At 40.3% G+C, this 19,897-nt stretch overlaps 2 protein-coding genes across 3 annotated transcripts in view; one reads left to right on the top strand and one right to left on the bottom strand.

Moving 5' to 3' along the window:
• The window catches only part of LOC109030423 (uncharacterized), a 167,354-nt gene that overhangs the window by 114,950 nt on the left and 32,507 nt on the right, over positions 1-19,897 (bottom strand). The gene's annotated exons all lie outside the window — the stretch shown is intronic.
• LOC109030424 (uncharacterized) lies at positions 4,845-6,850 on the top strand. Its single transcript, XM_019041375.2, has 4 exons — positions 4,845-5,215; positions 5,613-5,857; positions 6,136-6,231; positions 6,576-6,850. Exons 1-4 carry the CDS (start codon positions 5,109-5,111, stop codon positions 6,692-6,694), a joined length of 567 nt encoding a protein of 188 aa, XP_018896920.2. The 5' UTR covers positions 4,845-5,108; the 3' UTR covers positions 6,695-6,850.

The raw sequence follows: 19,897 nt of genomic DNA, 5'->3' as shown, positions 1-19,897 counted from the left end.
GAGAGCTAGAATTTCTGTCTCCTCTGTAAAAACATAACGACGGTGAAACTACCAAACCACGTATCTCGGTTTGCGAAGTCGCAGACTTCCTGTCATACTTTATTTTTTAAATGAAAAACTACTTAACATCCAGTCTTGAAAATGTCTGTGATTTTTCCTATTTGTGCGGAGAAAATTCCGTGAAAATTTCAAGGAATGATATTGATTTGGTCTACTTCAAAAAAATAAAATGTGAGCGTAGATTTTTAAACACCGCAAACGAGATAGGTGGTTTGGTAGTTTCACCGTCGATAAGCTGCATAAACATAAGTCTGGGGCGCTACATGTACATGCGTTGTTTCTAACCTGGGCCAGAAATCGTAGTTCTCAATTGTATGATGTGGTCCGATTGTCAATTACAAAGGTCTCGCGTCGCACCTTTGCGACTGCAGGCTTCGGGTTTTTTCTTCTTCTTTTTTCAAGGTTCTTGGCACAGAGTGGACTGATTGGGCTAGGGGCGATCAACCACTATAAAAAGAGATATAACGTGCCACTGAACTACTGAAAACATGGGTCTTTGTGTTGTTTTTCCCTGGGAGAAAAGTCCGGGAAATCAATTGTGTTTTGGCAATGACCAGCTGATCGTGTTTGTAAGTATTTCTCTAAGGTTGTCAAACGGGACTATGTCTATAAAGACATGAGCTCTGAGACCCGCAAGAATATATGCATAGTAGGGCTCACGTCATGTTGCAAATCGTTCCGTTCGGCAGAAAATGTTCAATTAAGCTGGGCTGTCTCGAATATTCTTATCTCGACAGGAATTCTGCCGTGCTAAGGAAAAACGCCGTATGAACCTTCAGGCGTTGCCAAATTTCCTTTGATAAAACACGAATTTCTTAGTAAGCTTATGAATATTTTCCTCCCAATTTCCCAGGTATTTTTGCTCGCAATTTTACCTGAAATTTTTGAAAATTTCAAGGACAAATATTTATAGTCCACCGCAAAAATAAACATTTTATCGAAGGAAATTTGGCAATACTTTAATGTTCATACGGCGTTCTTCCTTAGCGCGGCAGTGTTGAGCTGTGCTTTGGTTTAAGTACATTCATTACACTAAATTCGCGTGCAGTTACATGCTTGATCAACGATCAAACTTATTTTTATTACACATTCAAGTAAAAATAGAATCACTGAAACTGTTCTCAGCATTGGAAGCATGAATTCCCCCTTACCCACTCCCCGCCAACGCAGCGGTTTTCGACTAAACTATATCAAAAAAGGTCAAAAGTTACGCAATCCATACCATCACCTTAAAGAAACAATTTGCTCGCTGAGAACTTTTTGCAATTCTAATTTTATTCAGAACCTCGGACGATTCTTCTGCACATCCCACTCCCAAGCTGCTCTTTTTTTTTAATTTTGCGGATTTTCAAAAGATAAAGCCAAATAGTCTCGGAAATGCTCCAACTTGAATCGATAAAAGTATAGCTATTTCAGGTTAGGGTTTAAAAATGGGACGTTTTCTTAAATGAATAAGGTATGAAATACAAGAAGAAGGACTTCCCTTTTTTTCGAATTCAAACTAGGTCTCTTAGGTAAGTGTGAGGGACATAAAAAAATGCATTGATATTGTTGTTCTAATTTTGACCGCGTTTAACAGAAAGGAACCAAGCCACATCAGCTATTGCCAAATTTTAGTGGGCAATTTAATTTTTTACGAGACAACGTTTGCGTGGATTCTTTTCAAGTTCACCTTTAATGGCCTTTAATAGTATACAAACTACGATTAGGTCATTCACTCTTAAAAGTAGGGACTCACCTCGTGACACAGTGACTCACTTCCAAATAAAATCAAATAAGATCATTCGCTATCAGTTTCGTTCTGATGAAAGTGGCTCACAGTTGCTAGATACTGCTGAAAAAGCAGCACATTCCAAATTTAAACTATCCAATTTTATCACCCAACTTGGCAACCCTGAAGTGGTTGTACCGCCAACCAAACGCCTCCCTGACCGAGTTACAAATGTATACATTGGTAGGTCATTGACCCTTCAAAACTATTGGTGTTGATGCTGACACAATGACACACTGACCAAGTTCCGCACTCATGTACATATAGAGAGGTCATTCACTCTTACAGTTTATCACTGCGTGTAACATGCCGACCGTCATTAGGTGACCTAAAACAGGGCATGACAGGGGTATTTCTAGCGGGATGATAATTGAAATTGAACGTACTTCTGCCAAACGGAACTATGTACATTAACACATGAGCCCTGAAATTCATGAGAATATGTACATAACAGGGCTCACGTCATAATGCACATAGTTCCAATTGATAGACAAAGAAGATAAATGAGAATTGTAGTTGAAGTTGAATTTCTACGGACGATTTGTTTTGGGTGAAAAATCCAGATTCAAGACTAGAAAGAGCAATGCAATCAGTCGATCACATTTTACTTGCTACCGATACATCATCTGCGAGCTGATTGTTTAAATTGGTATGCAAAGCGATAGACATAGTAGACGAAAAGGATATGGAGGGATCCTTTTGGTGGAAGCGGGTGGTGATTGCAATGGACGAAGGAGGTAAATAATAGACTAACTAATGGCAAGCACCGAGGGACCCTACAATTAGTCTATCATTTCCCCCCTTACCAGTCCATAACAGCCACCCGTTTTTTTTGCCCGCTCAATTTTCCCTTGTCTTCTTTGTTTATATATAGCTTTGCAAAGACATAAAGACGGAGGGCTAAAAGCAAAAAATGAAGCTTCTTTTCAACCACCTCTACTATTGGCTAGAGGATTGGCGGGGAAATCGGGACAAGTTTGAAATTCAAATGTAGGGCGGGAACTAAATAAAATTGCGGAAACAAAGTATTCTAGGTTGATTTTTGCCCAAATTCACTTACCCACTCATATTTTTTTAACTTTAGGTTAGTTTTGGTCCGTCGTCGACCGATTAATTTCATTTGGGAGTAACGGTCATCTGGCACTGTAACGGCCTGTTTGAACCTGCAGAACCACCATGAGCAGAAGAAAAACTAACTTTATCTGAGATTACTGCCTGTTACTGAGCAAAAGTAGGTGTATTATATTAGGACGCAGACCGAACTTTCTTAATATAATCGTTTTAGGCATTTAAAACACGTTTAGAAGAAGAAATAAGGAAAAATCAAGAGGACAAGTTCAAATCAAATTTCCGTTTGCCGCCATGGATTTCCGCGCTCATTTACACACTCACACAAGCACCCAGCGCCAAACCAGGCTTCACTTTTTTCCCGTGCTTTTAGATACGAGCACTCCGTCTTTATGTCTTTGTAGCTTTGTCAATCAATTTTCTTTCTTTTCTCAATCAATTTCTTTTGCTCAATCAATTTAAAAAAACAACCGGCAGTTAAAAAAAGCCACTTTGGTGGTGTCATGTTGATCTGCTAACCTACTGACCAACATTGGAGTAAGCAATGGATCCTCTACAAATAACTTTTGCTAAAGTGGAGCGATCACTTGACACTTGTGAAAAATAACCCATAAATCACTCGAGATTCACCTGTGATTCCGCAGTCTGCGTCAGAATTTTGCGCATTCCGCGCAAGCGCAGCTTTCACAAAGGTATAATACGGCAATACGTGATTTGATACAGAGATAGAACGCAGTGGACTACATTTTGAAATAAAGAACCACAATTTCTGGCTCAGTTTAAAAACAACGTGTGTGCCACCAGCTTCCCTATGCACATAAGTGTTTTTATGCATGAATCAGAAATTGTGGTTACTAATTGCAAAAAGAAGTCCAATTTCACAACTGTGCGCCAGACTGAGGATGACTCAATTACTGGCGTCCTCTTCGCAGATTTTTAATGGGAGCATGGGCGTAGCTAGGGGGGTCCTTGGGGGGCCTCCCCCCCCCCCCCAGAAAAACGGGATCCTTCATTCCTCACCCTCCCCCCGCTCTGTTCACCACGAGAGGTGGTCCCATGCCCCCCCCCCCCCCCCCCAGAGAAATTTCCTAGCTACGCCCCTGCTGTTGTGGTTTTCTCTGTTGATCAATGATAATTGTAAACATATTTTGTGCAGAAGTTGGTTTTCAAACTTCGCGTCGTGAGATTCCTTTTCCTCCATAAAATTGTTATCATGCCTCGATTCCTCGTTGTGTGAATTCATTTTCCTCGTGAAATTTTGAAGGGAACACATGTTGCGTATAGTGCCCTAATTCGTACCCTGTCCGGAGGCCCATTACAAGATCGGAATGTGAAAGTCTGCCATTACTAGGATACATTTTACAACCAAAAAATAGCGATTAATTTTAGAATCCGACCATGAGATCCGCTTGATTGGAAGAATGATGTAAAGTTACCTCACAAACCTGAAACAGACGGATTTAATAATCAATTACATTCAAATCCAGTGTTCGAAACTCACAGGTGCCAACGCGCCTAAAAAATGAAGGCTCTGCGCTATCATGGCCCCTAAAAATTGCGCCTTAGAAATCCAAATTTTCATATTAGGTGATTTGGCCCCACAAAAAATCTTCAATGGCGCCTTAAAATCAGGCTTGATGCGCCACATGGCTCCTAAAACTCAAAGGTGAGTTTCGAACACTGTTTGAATCGCACAGTCTTTTCCGAAATTTGATCTAAGCTACCATGACCTACTTTATTTTTCACTCAACATTTTCTTTTCCTGAGTTACAAGTTCACAAGAAATTTTGTATTGATACAAAATCGAGTCAAACTTATTCGTTAGATGCATAAAAAGTTCCCTCCTCAAAGACACCCCTCTTCCTTTCCTGATTTTGTTCCGAGCGCCCGGGTCTTGAAATTATTCATGGATATGAAAATAAATTCCGTATTTTTTAGTAATAGGCATTCAAAAGGCATATTAATTACTTACCCCTCCTGCAGGGGCCCATCACTCCTGTCCTGATTATGCTCCTAGCGCCCTCCTCTTCACGTCTAATCCGCAGCGCGTAATCGGCGAGGGGCGGCAACAGCAACACCCCTCCGAAGTGGTAAATACTAGCGCCCTCCCCTTCTCGCTTTATTCTGCTCTGATCAGTGCTCTTGTGATCAGTGTGTGTTTCTCTCGCTCCGTCATTCTCTTACGCTCATTTACCGTCATTCTTCAATCATGAATTTCTACAACCTTCTCTTCGCCATTGGTGCCTGCTGTTTTCCGACCGAACAAATTCAGATGTTCGATGAACTACCCGTTGAGCTCGTGATCCAAATTTTAAGGTGCGTTAAGTTTTATCTATCTATTTATTTACTTGCCTATTTTTTCTTTTCTCTCGTTTCAACATATTACTAGTGTATTTCAGTTTTTTTTACTACCATGTTCTACATGATATCTAAAGCAGCAGCTACGCATTCATTTATGTGTGTTTACATCTCACGAAACTATATTTCATTTTTAATACAATGTCCTACTTATTAATGTAGTTAGTTAATTTTTTCGCTGATGCGATTTTTAACAATTAATTAATTTTACAAGTCTTTGATTTCTTAAAAATAGTGTAATGTAGGATTTTAAATACCCACGCCATCATTTTTTATCCACGAATCATTGCATTTTTACCGTGCCCAAGTTTTGTGAATTGTTTTTTAATATTGTTACATGATTTGTCTGTTTCAGCTTTTTGGATCCAAAGTCTCTATCAATCATGTCGCGCATGAACAAGCGTTTATTTAACATTTGCAAGAATAACAAAGGTCTTAGAACTACGATCAGAAGATACCTTCGCAAGGAACGAAAAGGGCAACTCAAGAAAATGCTGAACCCAGTCAAAGTCAGAGTTCTCAGGAGAGAAGCTGAAACCACGGATGTAGTATTCCAACGCCAAAATACCAGGAGAGAGACTGTTGTCACTCGGTATTTCGGTGAGTTGAAATTTTTCTTCCACGACATTCTTTTAATTATAATTTAATTTGATTTTTTTATTAAAATTTGTCAAAACTTGCTCTGTCAAGTGATTTTTTCATGAGCGTCTCAGTTTCCGTTTGTCTGTCTTTTTTTTTCAATCTAAGTACCTACTTTTTATTAAGGATTGTTCTGTTTTCCACACAATTTATCGCTTTTAAATTATGTCACCCCTTCAATGTTTATTGCTTAGTATTTTGTTGTGACTAATTTTTGTGTTAATTTTAATTTGTTGCAGAGCCCTCGCAAGTTTCACAAGGCCGCAGAGAAGACCCGCAAGTGGTATTTCGCCGTCAGAACACTAGAGATGGAGATATCGTCACAAAAAAATTCGGTAAGTTGAGTTATCTTCATTGTTGCCTTTTTATTTCACTATGATGTAATTCATTCTCAAGCATATTATTTATTAGCGCGCTAATAATTTTCCCTCTAATTGTCCCCTTCCTCTGGATTTTGCTACCGATTCGACGAATTTTTTTAGGCCTCGTAATATATCTGCCTTTCTTACCGTTTTCCGTTTCTTTCACAAACTTTTCGCGTAATATTTGTGTTTTTTCCCTGCTTTTGGCAGCTTGTTAATTTAGCCAATATACTTTAATTTAATTTATTATTCGTTTAATTAATACTTTATCACGGTTCATCGTATATCTAATTTGTGTGTTTCTTTTTTTGTTTCAGGGCCCTCGCAAGTTTTACCGTCGATGAAACGCCCCATTGCTGCCGCCTCCAAGAAACGATCACGTGGTGGTCAGGAGAAGAACCCAGGACCGGGACTAGCAAAAAGGATGCGGATTTGAATTGTCTTCCGCAGCTTAGATTTTAAGTTTACTCATTTTGTGTCTGTATTTTTGTTCTGTAAATAGCTGTTGTTTGTACAGTTTTGTTAAATTTTATTGTTGTTATTTGTAAATATTGTTTGTTGAATAAAATTGTATGTCCGAAAGCACGCTTGACCTAACAAAAATCAACAAAACACTTTTATTCTCAGGGTTTTTTGGCGTAGAGTGGACTGGTGGGCTACATGCTGTCAACCACTATAAAAAAAGACGTAACGTGCCACTAACCTAATTTTCTGAGATGGTGAGTGTTTTTGTGTATTTTGTTTATTATTGCATGAAATGTGGCAACATCTGAAAGCTCATGCGACGTCCTTGCTTAATTCTGGCTAGGAAGGGGTGCTTAGGGGCATGACGCTGTATGTCTTTAATCACATTCGACTTAAAACATCAATGAACAATAGCCATGCCTATACTGAAAAAAAAAAAACACATTGGATCTAGAGTCCAGGCTCTTAAAAACATCGACACGAAGAAGTACTCTTGATTCAATCGGAATGTAGCTTAAATCAAGAACCGAAACTCTTCATTTAAGTGGATTTCGCTTTGATTCGAGCAAAATTCCGATTGAATCAAGGGTATTTTTCCTTGTCCATGTTTTTAAGAGTCTGGACTCTAGATCCAATGTGTTTTTTTTTCCAGTGTGCGTTCAGTCAAGGTGAGTTATATGATGATATATTATGAAGTCCCGAAAGTAAAAGCTTCCACCAAAGGTGAAATACAAGTGGGGGGGTCTCTTGTCTGATCGTAATCCACTGACCCAGTAAACCACTGGTTCGTAAGTGCATTCACCCCTCGTAATAGATCAAAGGTACTTTGACCCAGTGACCAGCATTCAGAAAAGCTGAATGATCGAAGGAAGAACGGTTCCTGTAATCTTTGTTAACCCTACCACCTGTCTTACCCAGTTATAGCGTGACGTTGCCAAATTTAGCTACGCTAATTAATTTTTTACAATAGAACATTTGTGCGGATTCCTTTGAAAATTTTCAGGAATTTGCTTCGTATTATGCAAAAAATTAATTGAAATTTGCACCCAAATCCATACAATTGTTTTCATGCAAGCGATTAATTCGCCCAATCTAATCTGGCAATAGCTGATGTGGCTCGATTCCTTTCTGCCGAACACGGTCCAAATAGGTAGAAGGAACAAAACCGCATCGGTGCCAAATTTAACTGGGGAATTTAATTTCTTACAAGAGAACATTTCAGCGGAATCATTTGGAAATTCGCTTCGCACTATGCAGAAAATTCGCTGAAATTTGCATAAAAATCCGTACGATTGGTATCATGTAAACATTGGAATTATCCGATTAAATCCGGGAATAGCTGATGCGGCTTGGTTATACTGCCGTGCTAAGAAAAAACGTCGTATGAGCCTTCAGGCGTTGTCAAATTTCTTTTGATAAAATCTTGGTAGTCCTGGAAAACTTATAGATATTTTTCTACCAATTTATCACAGGATTTCAATCACAACTCAATCATAACTCCTACTAAATAATTAACATTTTACTGGAGGAAATTTGGCAACTCTCGAATGCTCATACGGCGTTCTTCCTTAGCACAGCAGTATACTCTGCTTAACGCGGTCTAAATAGAGAAAAAGCTGATTTTCCAGCGCGAGTTGGCAACAGTGGCTCCGAGAGCCGAGCGCGATCTCAAAGTCGCGGGGATGGAGCTTTTATCAACAAGTGCGATATGTCGACTTGAAAGGAGCGGGGCGAGAGTGGAAGGGATGCGGGGCGGGGGGCTGGTAAAAAAGAAGGGCACGGGGTGGAGGTTCGAGGAACTCTCGCCCGCACCCCCACCACCCCTCTTTTAAAACGGCTGTCCTCTTTTGCTCCGCGCCTCAGCCCCCGCTCCGCGCTAAATGGTGGTGACAAGTACCCAGACGGGTAGAGGGCGAAAAAATGTTCGCGGCCTCTGTGTGCTAGTAAGAGCTGCCTCACTAAAAAGTGAAATATCACTGGAAAAAAAAACGCATTGGATCTGGAGTCCAGACTTTTGAAAACATCGACAAGAAAAATACTCTTGATTCAATCAGATTTAAGCTTAAATCAAGAACCAAGCCTCTTGATTTGAGCGGATTTCCTTTTGATTTAAGCTTATATCTGATCGAATCAAGAGTCCTTTTTCTTGTCAATGTTTTCAAGAGTCTGGACTCTAGATCCAATGTGTTCTTTTTCCAGTGCTGCCTCAGTAAAATGTGAAATATGTATGTATGTATAAAGTCGCATTTATAGCGCTCCCTGGCGCTCTTCGACTCCTAGCCGCCAAAGTCCCCTATCCTCCCAAAGTCCTTCTGGGAGTTGGCAAACCCTTATTTCTTCCGAAACCCCCTGTCGCCACCCTTTCACTGGGCATCCCTTCGTCTCCTTAGGAAGAACCCAATCAAGCAACTTCAAAAAAGTGAAATATGCAGATCGAAATGAGGGAAGATGGTGTATGGGAGAAAATCGATTTTAAGTTGGACTACAAATATTAACAAAAAAAACCTTCTCAAACTCGGTTAACGAATGGGAATTAAAAAAGGAATGGGTCGATAAAAGATTACAAAAACATTCATACTGTGTAATTGTCTTGGCCGTTTAAAAATATTCTTTCAAAAAAATCTTGTAAAGGTGAAAAATATCATTAATCCTAACGCAACCTGGGTACTGCCATAGAAAAAAACGCCTAAAAGTTCTGATTTTTTTTTCGTACTTCAAATAGCCCACATGGGCTAATCCTTGCGCTTTTAGTCCCGTCTCCTCCGTCCCTACAACCAGTTCCAGGCAACCATTTAACTCGGGTCGCCTGGCCGGGAATCGAACCCGGAGCCTCCCGGTCATAGAGCTAGCGCTACGACCACTACACCGATAGGAGGCCGAATTCATTGTCAAATTTCTACAGAAAAAATATCTATTCCCGAAGAGTCATGAATATTTATCCTTGAAATTTTAAAATGCGTTGAACTGAGCTCCGAGTAAAAGTCACCGAAAAATTTACAGAAGGATATTTACAATGATCCGTATTTTATCGAGGGAAATTTGGCATCGTTTGTAGGCTTATACAGCGTTTTTCCGCAGCACGACGCAGTGGCAACCGCGCCCATTTGACATCCATTACTCGCTCTGAGCCCCCTTGCTTTAGCCAAGAGTGAACGCCGTGAATTTTTTCCCCACAAACCCCTCCCCCCTGCGTTCCCTCGCGTCCCCCCTCACGCGACCAGATCGCACGGGGAACACATTAGGGGTGTGACTTTATTAACCCCCAAATTTATTCATCGTTCCCGGCTCGTGTCCCGTGTTGCCAAGACTGGTGTAAAATAAAATTAAAATTTGGGGAATTTTTCAAGGCGTCATAGGGCGTCAACTGCCGTGCTTGGAAAAAAACGTCGAGCGAAAATTTGTACGTTGCCATATTTTATTGGAAAAAATGAAAATTATCTAGAAAACTACATAATTTTGGAGAGGTAACAATGTCACGATTCTGAATTGAATCGGCCATTCTTAAAACAGACTGCTACCATAAGATCGGGCCATACGCACGGTGAAAAAAACTTCGTGCATGGACCTGAAGTTAAGGTCATATGGATCTCTAAAGTTTCGGACCACGCATTCGAAAACTTGAGGTTCAGCTGCCAAAGTTTGGGCCGGCCATTTGAAGTACTTAGGTACATACCGAAGGGTTTGGGTCACACATCTGAAGCACTCTGGTATATACCGGAGTACTCCAGGTGTCTGACCCGAACTTTGGCAGTCGGACCCCAAGTTTTTGGATGCGTGATCCAAAAACTTCAGAGATCCATATGACTTCAACTTCGGGCCCCATGCACGAAGTTCTTTCCTCCGTGCGCCAAGTTTTTTACATCCAAAATCAATGGAAATATCGCCTTTTATACAATCAAATGATGATATGATGTCATTCACAGTGATGGTGCATAACTGCATACCGTGGTTTCTTCTTCCTTAAAATATTCTCGTTTCGATTCACGCGACTGGTGCAAATGTGTGCATCTCCAATTGACGAAACTAAGATGGAAGATAAAATAGGCCGCGCTACCGTGTTGAATGACGTCATGTATGATGGTACACCGTGTTTTTTGAAAGGCGATATTTCGGTTGACACTGGACGTAGAAACGTAGACGAAGGCCGCCATATTCCTTTTTGCTATTATATTAACTTAAACCATCACAGCGTGATTCTATGATCAGTGCAACTGACTCACAAAAGATACATATCGACCAGTGGCGTGGCGTGAATTGCGATATTTCGATTTATCTGCCATTTAAACCTATGGCAAAGGATCGATGAAAAGGGTGTCCGCAACGAACACCTCAATAATCGATTCTATAACATAGCTTCTTATGGGGAAATATCGATAATCGATCATTCACGCCTCGCCACTGATATCGACGGTGTAAGTCCGCAACCACGTATCCCGTTTGCGGTGTTTGAAAATCTCCGCTCCTGTTTTATTTTTTTAAATGAGAAGAAACCGACATCAATGCTTGAAGTTTTTGTAGAATTTTCTTGGCACTGAGAGGAAAAATCACGGCAGTTTTTTAAGAATTGCTGTTGAGCAGTTTTTCATTTAAAAAATAAAGTATGACAGGAAGTCTGCGACGTCGCAAACCGAGATACGTCTGCGGACTTACACCGTCGATATGCGGCTTGTTGAGGGTTTTTTTTTCTGTGAGATTTGGCAACGACCCTCGGGGGTTGTAATTACCTCAAGAGCGTATTAACGTACATTTATTCGGCGGAGCGGATGAGTGCGGGTAAAAAACCGGAGAAGAAGCCTTGTTGCCGGTTGAGCGAAGAAAAAAACCAAGTAAAGGACGTAGGAATTAAAAGAGATTTCGCTGTTTCGATGTCTACGACGGCAATGGTGTTTCTGGCGGTATCTTCCTGTTAAATTCGTATTCGGGCTCACACGGGGACTTGTCTTCTTCCGTGCAAAAATGTTGGAACTGAAAATGGGAATAGGGTGAAATAATTGGACCGCGGGAGACATAAATTGGACTTATTTAAGTCGAAAGGAATTAATTCCATTGTGACATGGGCCCTGTCATAGTGGATTCTTATGGGTATCGGGGTTAGGGTCTCAATGGGCATTGTTTCCTATACCTTTGATTTAAAAACGCTCAATCGAAGGATTCGCTGCGTAAAGGTGCTGTGTAACATTTGTGGTTATTAAAAAAAAAAACTTTGCGTTTGAATAAAATCATTTCTAAAGTCGCGCAAATTGTTTGTTTATAAAGCATCGACGGAATAACTATGGTGTTTTAGTTTTCACAAGAAAAACGAACTTGCATAGTTTAATATTCAAGGGAACTCATTTCAAACACTGACCCTTTTTGACTCGCACATATTTGTCTTATGGTTTACAGAGACAGTTGTTCTAACAATGTTTAAAAAAAAAAAATTGTCGACACAAAGCAATTCACACCTTTCACCGCAAATGCCTTAAAAATTAACTCTACCTTAAGACCTCTCATGTAATGTAATTATGAAACTCGGGGGTTGCTGTTAGTTAGTCTATTGTTTACCATGTTTCCCACCGCAACCACCCGTTCTCATTACTAGAATCTCACCATTTTCTCTTTTTATTCTTCGTCTACCTCTTTGTCTATTAGTTTCAATTATCAGCCCGCTGGGCCATCCACCACTCTATTAAAGGCCATTGGCGTGGCGTGCTTTGCGATATATCGATTGATCTACCATTTAAACCTGTGGTAAAAAATCGATTATTAAGGTGTTCGCAGCGAACACCCTAAAAATCGATCCTTTACCACAGCTTAAATGGGAAAATATCGATAATCGATCATTCATGCCACGCCACTGTAAAGGCGAATACACCCTTTGCGACTCACTTACCATCATAAGTCGTTTCAAACCAAGGATTGAAAGGTCATCGATTCTTAAATAACTTTAGGGTCAATGTTGGTTCAATAACCAACTGGCCAATTTTTACTCGCATGCGACAGGTCGTTAACCTTTGATTCAGCTCGTAACACAGTGACCAATTTTTAAAACTAGGTCATTTACCTTCACTTTCATGCTTTTCAAAGCGGTCGTACTTGTTTTGCCTCACTGACCCACTTAAGTCTTTTGAAGGCATGTATTGGGAGGTCAGTGACCCTTGAATTCGGCTGACGTAATGGCACACTGATCATTCGAACTAAGGATGGAAAGGTCATTGTTAGAGTAACCCACTGACCGAGTTTTACACTCATAGCAAGACAGGTCATTAACGTGATTCATGGAAACAGGATGCAAAACGATTGACGTAGTATAAAGCGCCTTAATGCAACTATTCGTGTTCCGGAGTTGACCACGTTGCATATACGTTAAAATCGAAGGCGTTTCGGCTTCCCTCTCGCGTACAATAATTGTATGCGTAGGGGGGAGCGCTATTTTACTGTTTCATCGACGAGAAAAATGTGTACTTTTTTCGGGATGGTTTTGTTTTTAAATACCATCAAATGGATAGAATCAATCCGAATTAAGCCAACTGCACGAGACGTTGGCTACTTTTCTTTTTTGTCCAACGCTTTTTTTTCTTGTTCCCATATTTTTCTTCAAAAGCTCTCAAAGACTGGCCTCATATGCGTATTGCAAAGTTTATTAGTGAGGAAACTATATAACCAGGAAAATGATTAATTGTTATAGTTAATTTACATAAAATTCAGAAAAGTGACTTATTCAGAGTGATTTGCATTCAAATCCAAAAGCCAAAAAAGAGACATTGGCGTAAGAGAGCAAATCCCACCTTATGAAGAAGAGAGGATTGACAGTTAAACGGTTTGTTTTGAATGTTAAGCTGAAACTTATTGGTATACACAGCTCAGGTTTCCATTTGTGCGGTCTTGGCATACCTGGAAAGGCTTAAAGAAGAAGATAAAAGCCAATGTTTTAAAATTCGAAAAAGGTCACAACGTAAATACGCCAATTTTTTCCTAGCGGCGGAAAAATTAACGTTCCTAGCGGGGATCTCATATGAATAACTGATGAGAAATAGAGTGCTCCGATCATCTTGTTCATAAAGCCTGTTCTATTTTGAGCCCATGTGCGGCGGGCTTAAAGGGGTTCAAACTATGAATACGTAAGTGAGGGTGGTAGCAAAATTACAAGGCACTTTTGCTCCTCCTATTCGAGAAAACCATTGTTAAAGGAGGAGCTGAGAGAGGTGTTATCATTAGTGCAAAAAACCATGTCGCGACACTCTAGTTGACTCTGAAAATGCTAATAAATGAATCATATACCTGTTATGGAATCGTGCCGTTTATTTGGGTTCTTTGAGAATGAGAGGCGGGAACTTTAAACTAGATAAATAAAGAACAAAGGAAAAGAAAGGACGGAAAATAAGGGCAGATAAACTGGACCGCCTTAAACAGAAAGGAACCAACCCACATCAGCTATAGCTAAATCTACCAAGGCAATTTAATGTTTTACATAAAAACGGATGTGCGGATTTTTGTGCAAATTTCAGTCAATTTTCTGCATATTACGAAGTAAGTTCCTAGAAATGTTTAAAGGAATCCGCATAATCGTTCTCCTGTAAAACATTGAATTGCCCAGATAGATTTAGCTATAGCTGATGTGGGTTGGTTCCTTTCTGCTAAAAGTGCTCCAAATCATGCAAAAATGCAGTGTTTCCAAATGGTAGAAAACTTCATTCGAAAAGGTGAGCAAAAAAATTGTAAAAAATTTCTCCATGAGTGAGTATTTTTATCACTTTTAATAATGAACAATTTTATCATGAATTATACTTATAAATACTACAAAAATACTGCTGAGCCACAGCACCGAAATCTAGATTACAGTCGTTTCATATCTCAAAAACGGTCGCAATGATAGGATAAAGAAGAGCTCCTTCATCACACTGTGTAATATGAACGCAAAATTGTGATACCACTGTATGTGCTTCACGACAGCCATTTTGCATAGCCGGCTAATTGAAGGCGAATCTTTGGTTACCGATAAGAAAGAATTTAAAAATTTTGCGACACTTGTTTCTTAGTCAAAAATTCATTGATCCACGCAATGCAAATTTAACCCTCAACTAAAATATTAACGTTTTCGATTTAAATAGTTGCAAGAATTTTGAATTCTCACATGAAAAACAATGGTCTACCTAAATCAATTGCACTTCATAAGTTTAGTCAGGCTTTTTAAGTAACGTCTTGCAGTCCTTACGACGTTTTTCCTCAACGCGCCAGTATTGAAAGTAGTGTCCCTTTACTGCAGTGCTGACGAAAATCACAGTAAGAACATTTGAAAGTCGACACATTTCCCCTTGAATTTTCAGATAATTTGATAAAATTACGAAATTTTTTTTTTAAAAGTTCGAAGAAGAATATTCATAATTTTCCAAATAAATTAGTGTTTTTATTGAAGGAAATCTATAGGCTCATTCGGCATTTTTCTTTAGTGTGCCATTAATATGTCCTTCTACGGCCGTGCTAAGGAAAAGCACAGTATGAACATCCAAGAGTTGCCAAAGTTCCCCGAATAAAACTTTCACGTTATTTTGGATAAAATTGCGTGAAACGGGTGGAAATTGAAACCCCGCAGATTATGGATTTTACCGGGTCCGGTGGAATAAGGGAGTTAAACTGTCATATCTTCGAGAAGATTCGCCAATTTTTCTCCCGGAAACTACAAAAGGGAAAAAAAAGAATAAAATTGCTCACAAGATTGTCCGAAAAGACGCTGGCTCAAACACCGCCTCCCCCTTAAGTTCGCGTTACGTAATACTTGCACGGCTCCTAACCTCCATAAAAAATGAATATTTTACCGGGATAAAGTAAAATTAAAATGCTAACATCGTAATCTTCCGGCTAGAGTATCACAAGCGGCATGCGACGTTTCAAAATTACCACCGCTATTGTTTTTTTGTACAGAGAAATTTTTGGTTGAATCTGATTGAAAATTCCACTGAATTTTAGCGGCAGCACTATGAGAATTCAGTCAAATTTTCGGACAGCTTCATTGAACGATTTCTCTGTAAAAAAATAAATAGGCGGCGGAAATATTGAAACGTCGCATGGCACTTGTGACACTCTGGCCGGAAGGTGACGATGGCAATTTTCCTCACACTGGAAAAAAAAAAAAAAAAAAACACATTGGATCTAGAGTCCAGAATCTTGAAAACATTGACAAGAAAAAATGCACTTGATACAATCAGATTTAAGCTTAAATCTAGTACCCAGCCTCTTAATTTGAGCGGATTTCCTTTTGATTTGAGCTTAAATCTGATTGAATCAAGAGTATTTTTTCTTGTCAATGTTGTCAAGAGTCTGGACTCTAGATCCAATGAGTTTTTTTTTCCGGTGCGGCAAGTTAGAAAACCGGCAACTACGCCCACGGGCGGACCTAAAACAATAGGCACCTCCGAGAAACGACGAAAGGAGGCGGCTGAGGGTGTCCACAAAAGGGGATTTACGGGCCTTGGGAGGCGGAAATCGTAAAGCAATTTGGGAGAGCTTAGGGTCAATTATTTCCTCGCGCCGCGACCCGGGATCTCCGGGGAGGGCGACGGAACCGAGAAGCGGGAATACTGGGATCCGAAATGCAGTGGAGAAACGGACTCGATCCGGGCTTAATTGGCTCAACGCCGGCTCCCGAAGCGAAAACCGCGCAAGTGGAATAGGGAATCGCGGGGGGTTGCGTGGTTTTTGTCGAGGGTGGTTGAGGTGAGGTGTAGTGGGCCGGAGCTCGGAGACGAGGCTGGAAATAACCCCGCGGCTAAATTTGTCCTTCCGCGCTTTCGCGTGCGGATTCACACGTGAGCCGCGCGTGGGCTCGCCAAAGTCGCGTCCACGCGACCCTTGCGCCCGGGGTGGCAAATTTCATGAGAAATAAAATCTTGAAATTTCACGTGAAATATTTCGTGAAATTTCATAAATTTATGAAAGTACTGAAAAATACCGGTTCTTTTTCATGTTTCGCGAAATGTAAAAATTGAGAAGCTTCCCGGAAAAAGGGCACATAGCAAAAAATGCACTGGAAAAAAAAACACATTGGATGTAGAGTCCAAACTCTTGAAAACATTGACAAGAAAAATACTCTTGATTCAATCGGATTTTTGCTTGAATCAAAACGAAATCCGCTTAAATGAAGAGGCTTGGTTCTTGATTTAAGCTGTATTCTGATTGAATCAAGAGTACTTTTTCTTGGCGATGTTTTTAAGAGTCTGGACTCTAGTCCAATGTGTTTTTTTCCAGTGCGTTTAAGAAAATGCATTTGAAGTTTCCATCATTATTTTATGGCCACTGACTGTGACTTACGTTCGAAATCGGGAGCACTGGAAACCGAAGATTTTCCTTCAATTAGCCGGCTATGCAAAATGACTGTCGTGACGCACGTATAGTGGTATCACAATTTTGCATTGAGATTACACAGTGTGCTGAAGGCGCTCTTCTTTATCCAATCTTTGTGGCCTTTTCTCCGATATGAAAAGATGGTTTAAGAAAACGAGGCTTTATTTAACACGGGTGTAAGGACAGAGGCGAGAAATTTTTTTTAAAAATTCTTTCAACGTATTTATCATCAGCCAGCATTAAACAAAGAAAATGATGAATCTTCAAAATAAAGCCAGTAACTCACTCATCGATTTTCCTGGCACAGTAAAGTCAAGGTCTTCCAATAATTGTTTTGCCCCTGATTCGATTAGAAGCTCAAAATCAAAAGCTCGTTACATTTCGGTGCATCCGCGATTTGAGGCGGAGATAAGAGCACTTTAGCGCCGTTTTTCGACGATCGATCCTCATCTCAATGTTGACGCGGGAAATTTTAATTAAGCCCCGGACCCGGAAGTTGCGAGAGCAGAATCGGACGTGTTTATGCTAAAAGGAACTATGTCGCACGCAATTCCTATGTACATAGTTCCTTTCGTCATAAATACGCTATTGTTTGATCGTGACCTTTGTATTTTCCTGATCTGCAAAATCTTTTAAACCAATTTCGTCGACACGGAGGACCAGAGCAGCAATCCTTGTAAGTTGGATTGCATTTTGCAAAAGGGAACCACTAGCATTGCGATGATGCTAAGATTGTGCAACTTCATCTTTTGCAATAAAATTGCGGAAATCGTGAAAAACTATGAAATTTAGATGGTAAGTTTTTTCGTAAATTTACAGTTTTTAGCGAGTAAAATAGAAACTAATAATGGATAATCGGGTTTTTCCTCCAAGACAAAAGAAGTTGCACAATCTTAGCAACATTGCAATGCTAGTGGCTCCTTTTTGCAAAATGCAATCCAGTTGAAGTTGCAAGAATTTTGAATTTGCCACTCACAAGCAGAACAATGATGTACTTGAACCAAATCGCGCACTCTGGAACAGTTTTGGCAGGTTTCTTAATCGAGCAATATTCCTTCCCCACCTTGTGTTTTCCGTGTTTGCTTATGACACATTTATCAGAATGCTTAAAAGCGTACCTTGTCTTCTCCTCCATGCTACGGAAAAAACGCCGTATGAGCCTTCAGACGCTGCCACATTTCCTTCAATAAAAACAAATTTACTTGGAAAACGGTGAATACTTTCTTTTAAATTTTTCAGTCGATTTTGCTTGCAATTTAACCTAAAATGTCTGAAAATTTCAAAGTAAAATAGGCATAACTTTCTTCAAAAATACATTCTTTTCCACGGAAATTTGGCAACTCTCAAATGTTCCTCAGCAAGCCAGTACCAATCCATTTTTGTGTATTGTTTTCATATTGTTTCATGTCCAATCAGTATGTCGTCACCTTCCAGCCAAAGTATCACAAGCGCCATGCGACGTTTAAAAATTTCCGCCGCATTTTTATTTTATTATAGAGCAATTGTTCGACGGAGCTGTCCGAAAATCTCACTGAATTTTCTGTGTGCCGCCGATGAAATTCGTGGAATTTTCAAACAGACTCAACCGAAAATTTCTCCGTAAAAAAATAAAATGGCGGCGGAAATTTTGAAACGTCGCATGGCACTTGTGATATATCGGCCGGAAGGTGACGATATATATTGATGTTATTTTAATTTACGTGAATCAATATTTGGAGGAGTTTGATTTGGTAAACGCCGGATCCGGTTATTATTTTAATCTCCATTTTGCAGCTTTGCGCCGGGGCAAAGTTGAGTCCTCGGGCGGAATCGCCAAAGGTCGAGGAAAGCGATTGGTATGCAACAGAGGAAAGTTCCGGGATTCGAACCCGAGACTCGCCGGATTCCCGTCGTTCGGTGCGATTCCGACCCAGAAACGCTCAAGCGCCGCACAGTGGATCGAGTCAATAGGAGAGGTAGGACAAAATTTGGAAACTTTAAACGCTCATAAGTCCGTTTATACAAAACTTTGAGGTTCTGAAAGTGGTTTCATTGGTTTTCTCGTAAAATTGTCTTCTATTGGCACCCCTTGAAATTTAAAATTTGATGAAATAAACATCAAAATTTGCAGTTTTAGTCAAAAATTTCACGTCCGACCTGTCTACTTGACTTGATTCACTGTGCGCCGCGCGAGGCGTGGAGGGGGTGGGGGTGGGGCTGACGTCACTGAACTTTCCCGGGTGCATCTTGAAATCTCCCGGCCATCAATGAACGAAGCCTCAGAGCCAACGGCCACTGTTGCCAAGTTTTGAAAAAATTGCGCCAAGAAAAATTTGAACCAAAATAGACCTCCTTTGATTATTTGGACGTATTTCTGTCAAACGGAACTAAGCGCCAATTTGAGTTCCTTTTGAGGAATTTAGAGTGCCGGATAGCGCGTTCTGTCAAACGGAACTAAGCGCCATGGAAAAGCATTACGAGTATAGGACGGAATGAGCCCGACGCCCGATTCCGCCGCCAATCCAAGCCCCCCCTCTACCTTCCTCCCCCTATGGCGCTTAGTTCCGTTTGATAGAAATACGTCCATTTATGCAGGAACTTTGAGGGGCTCAGAGGACAAGCGGGATAAGTGCAGTTTTTTCGATTTCCAGAAATGTGTGTTTAAAGGTTTAAAATAACATGGAATCCTATGGCGGAAAGCAAGTTCAAGCTCACTTTTCGATGCATATCAATTGGTTTCTACCGGCATGATTCTATGCACAGACCAATTTAGATAGTTTCAGCTGAAATTACTCTTCGCTCAATTTTTTCAGAAATTGCACTTACGCATCTTGTCCTTCAACAAATACACACACCCTCACCCTCACACATTGTC

This window comes from Bemisia tabaci, chromosome 9, assembly GCF_918797505.1.
Source record: "Bemisia tabaci chromosome 9, PGI_BMITA_v3".
NCBI classification, from domain to species: domain Eukaryota; kingdom Metazoa; phylum Arthropoda; class Insecta; order Hemiptera; family Aleyrodidae; genus Bemisia; species Bemisia tabaci.
Note: the sequence above shows the minus strand (reverse complement) of the source record. Positions and strands in the feature narration are given on the sequence as shown.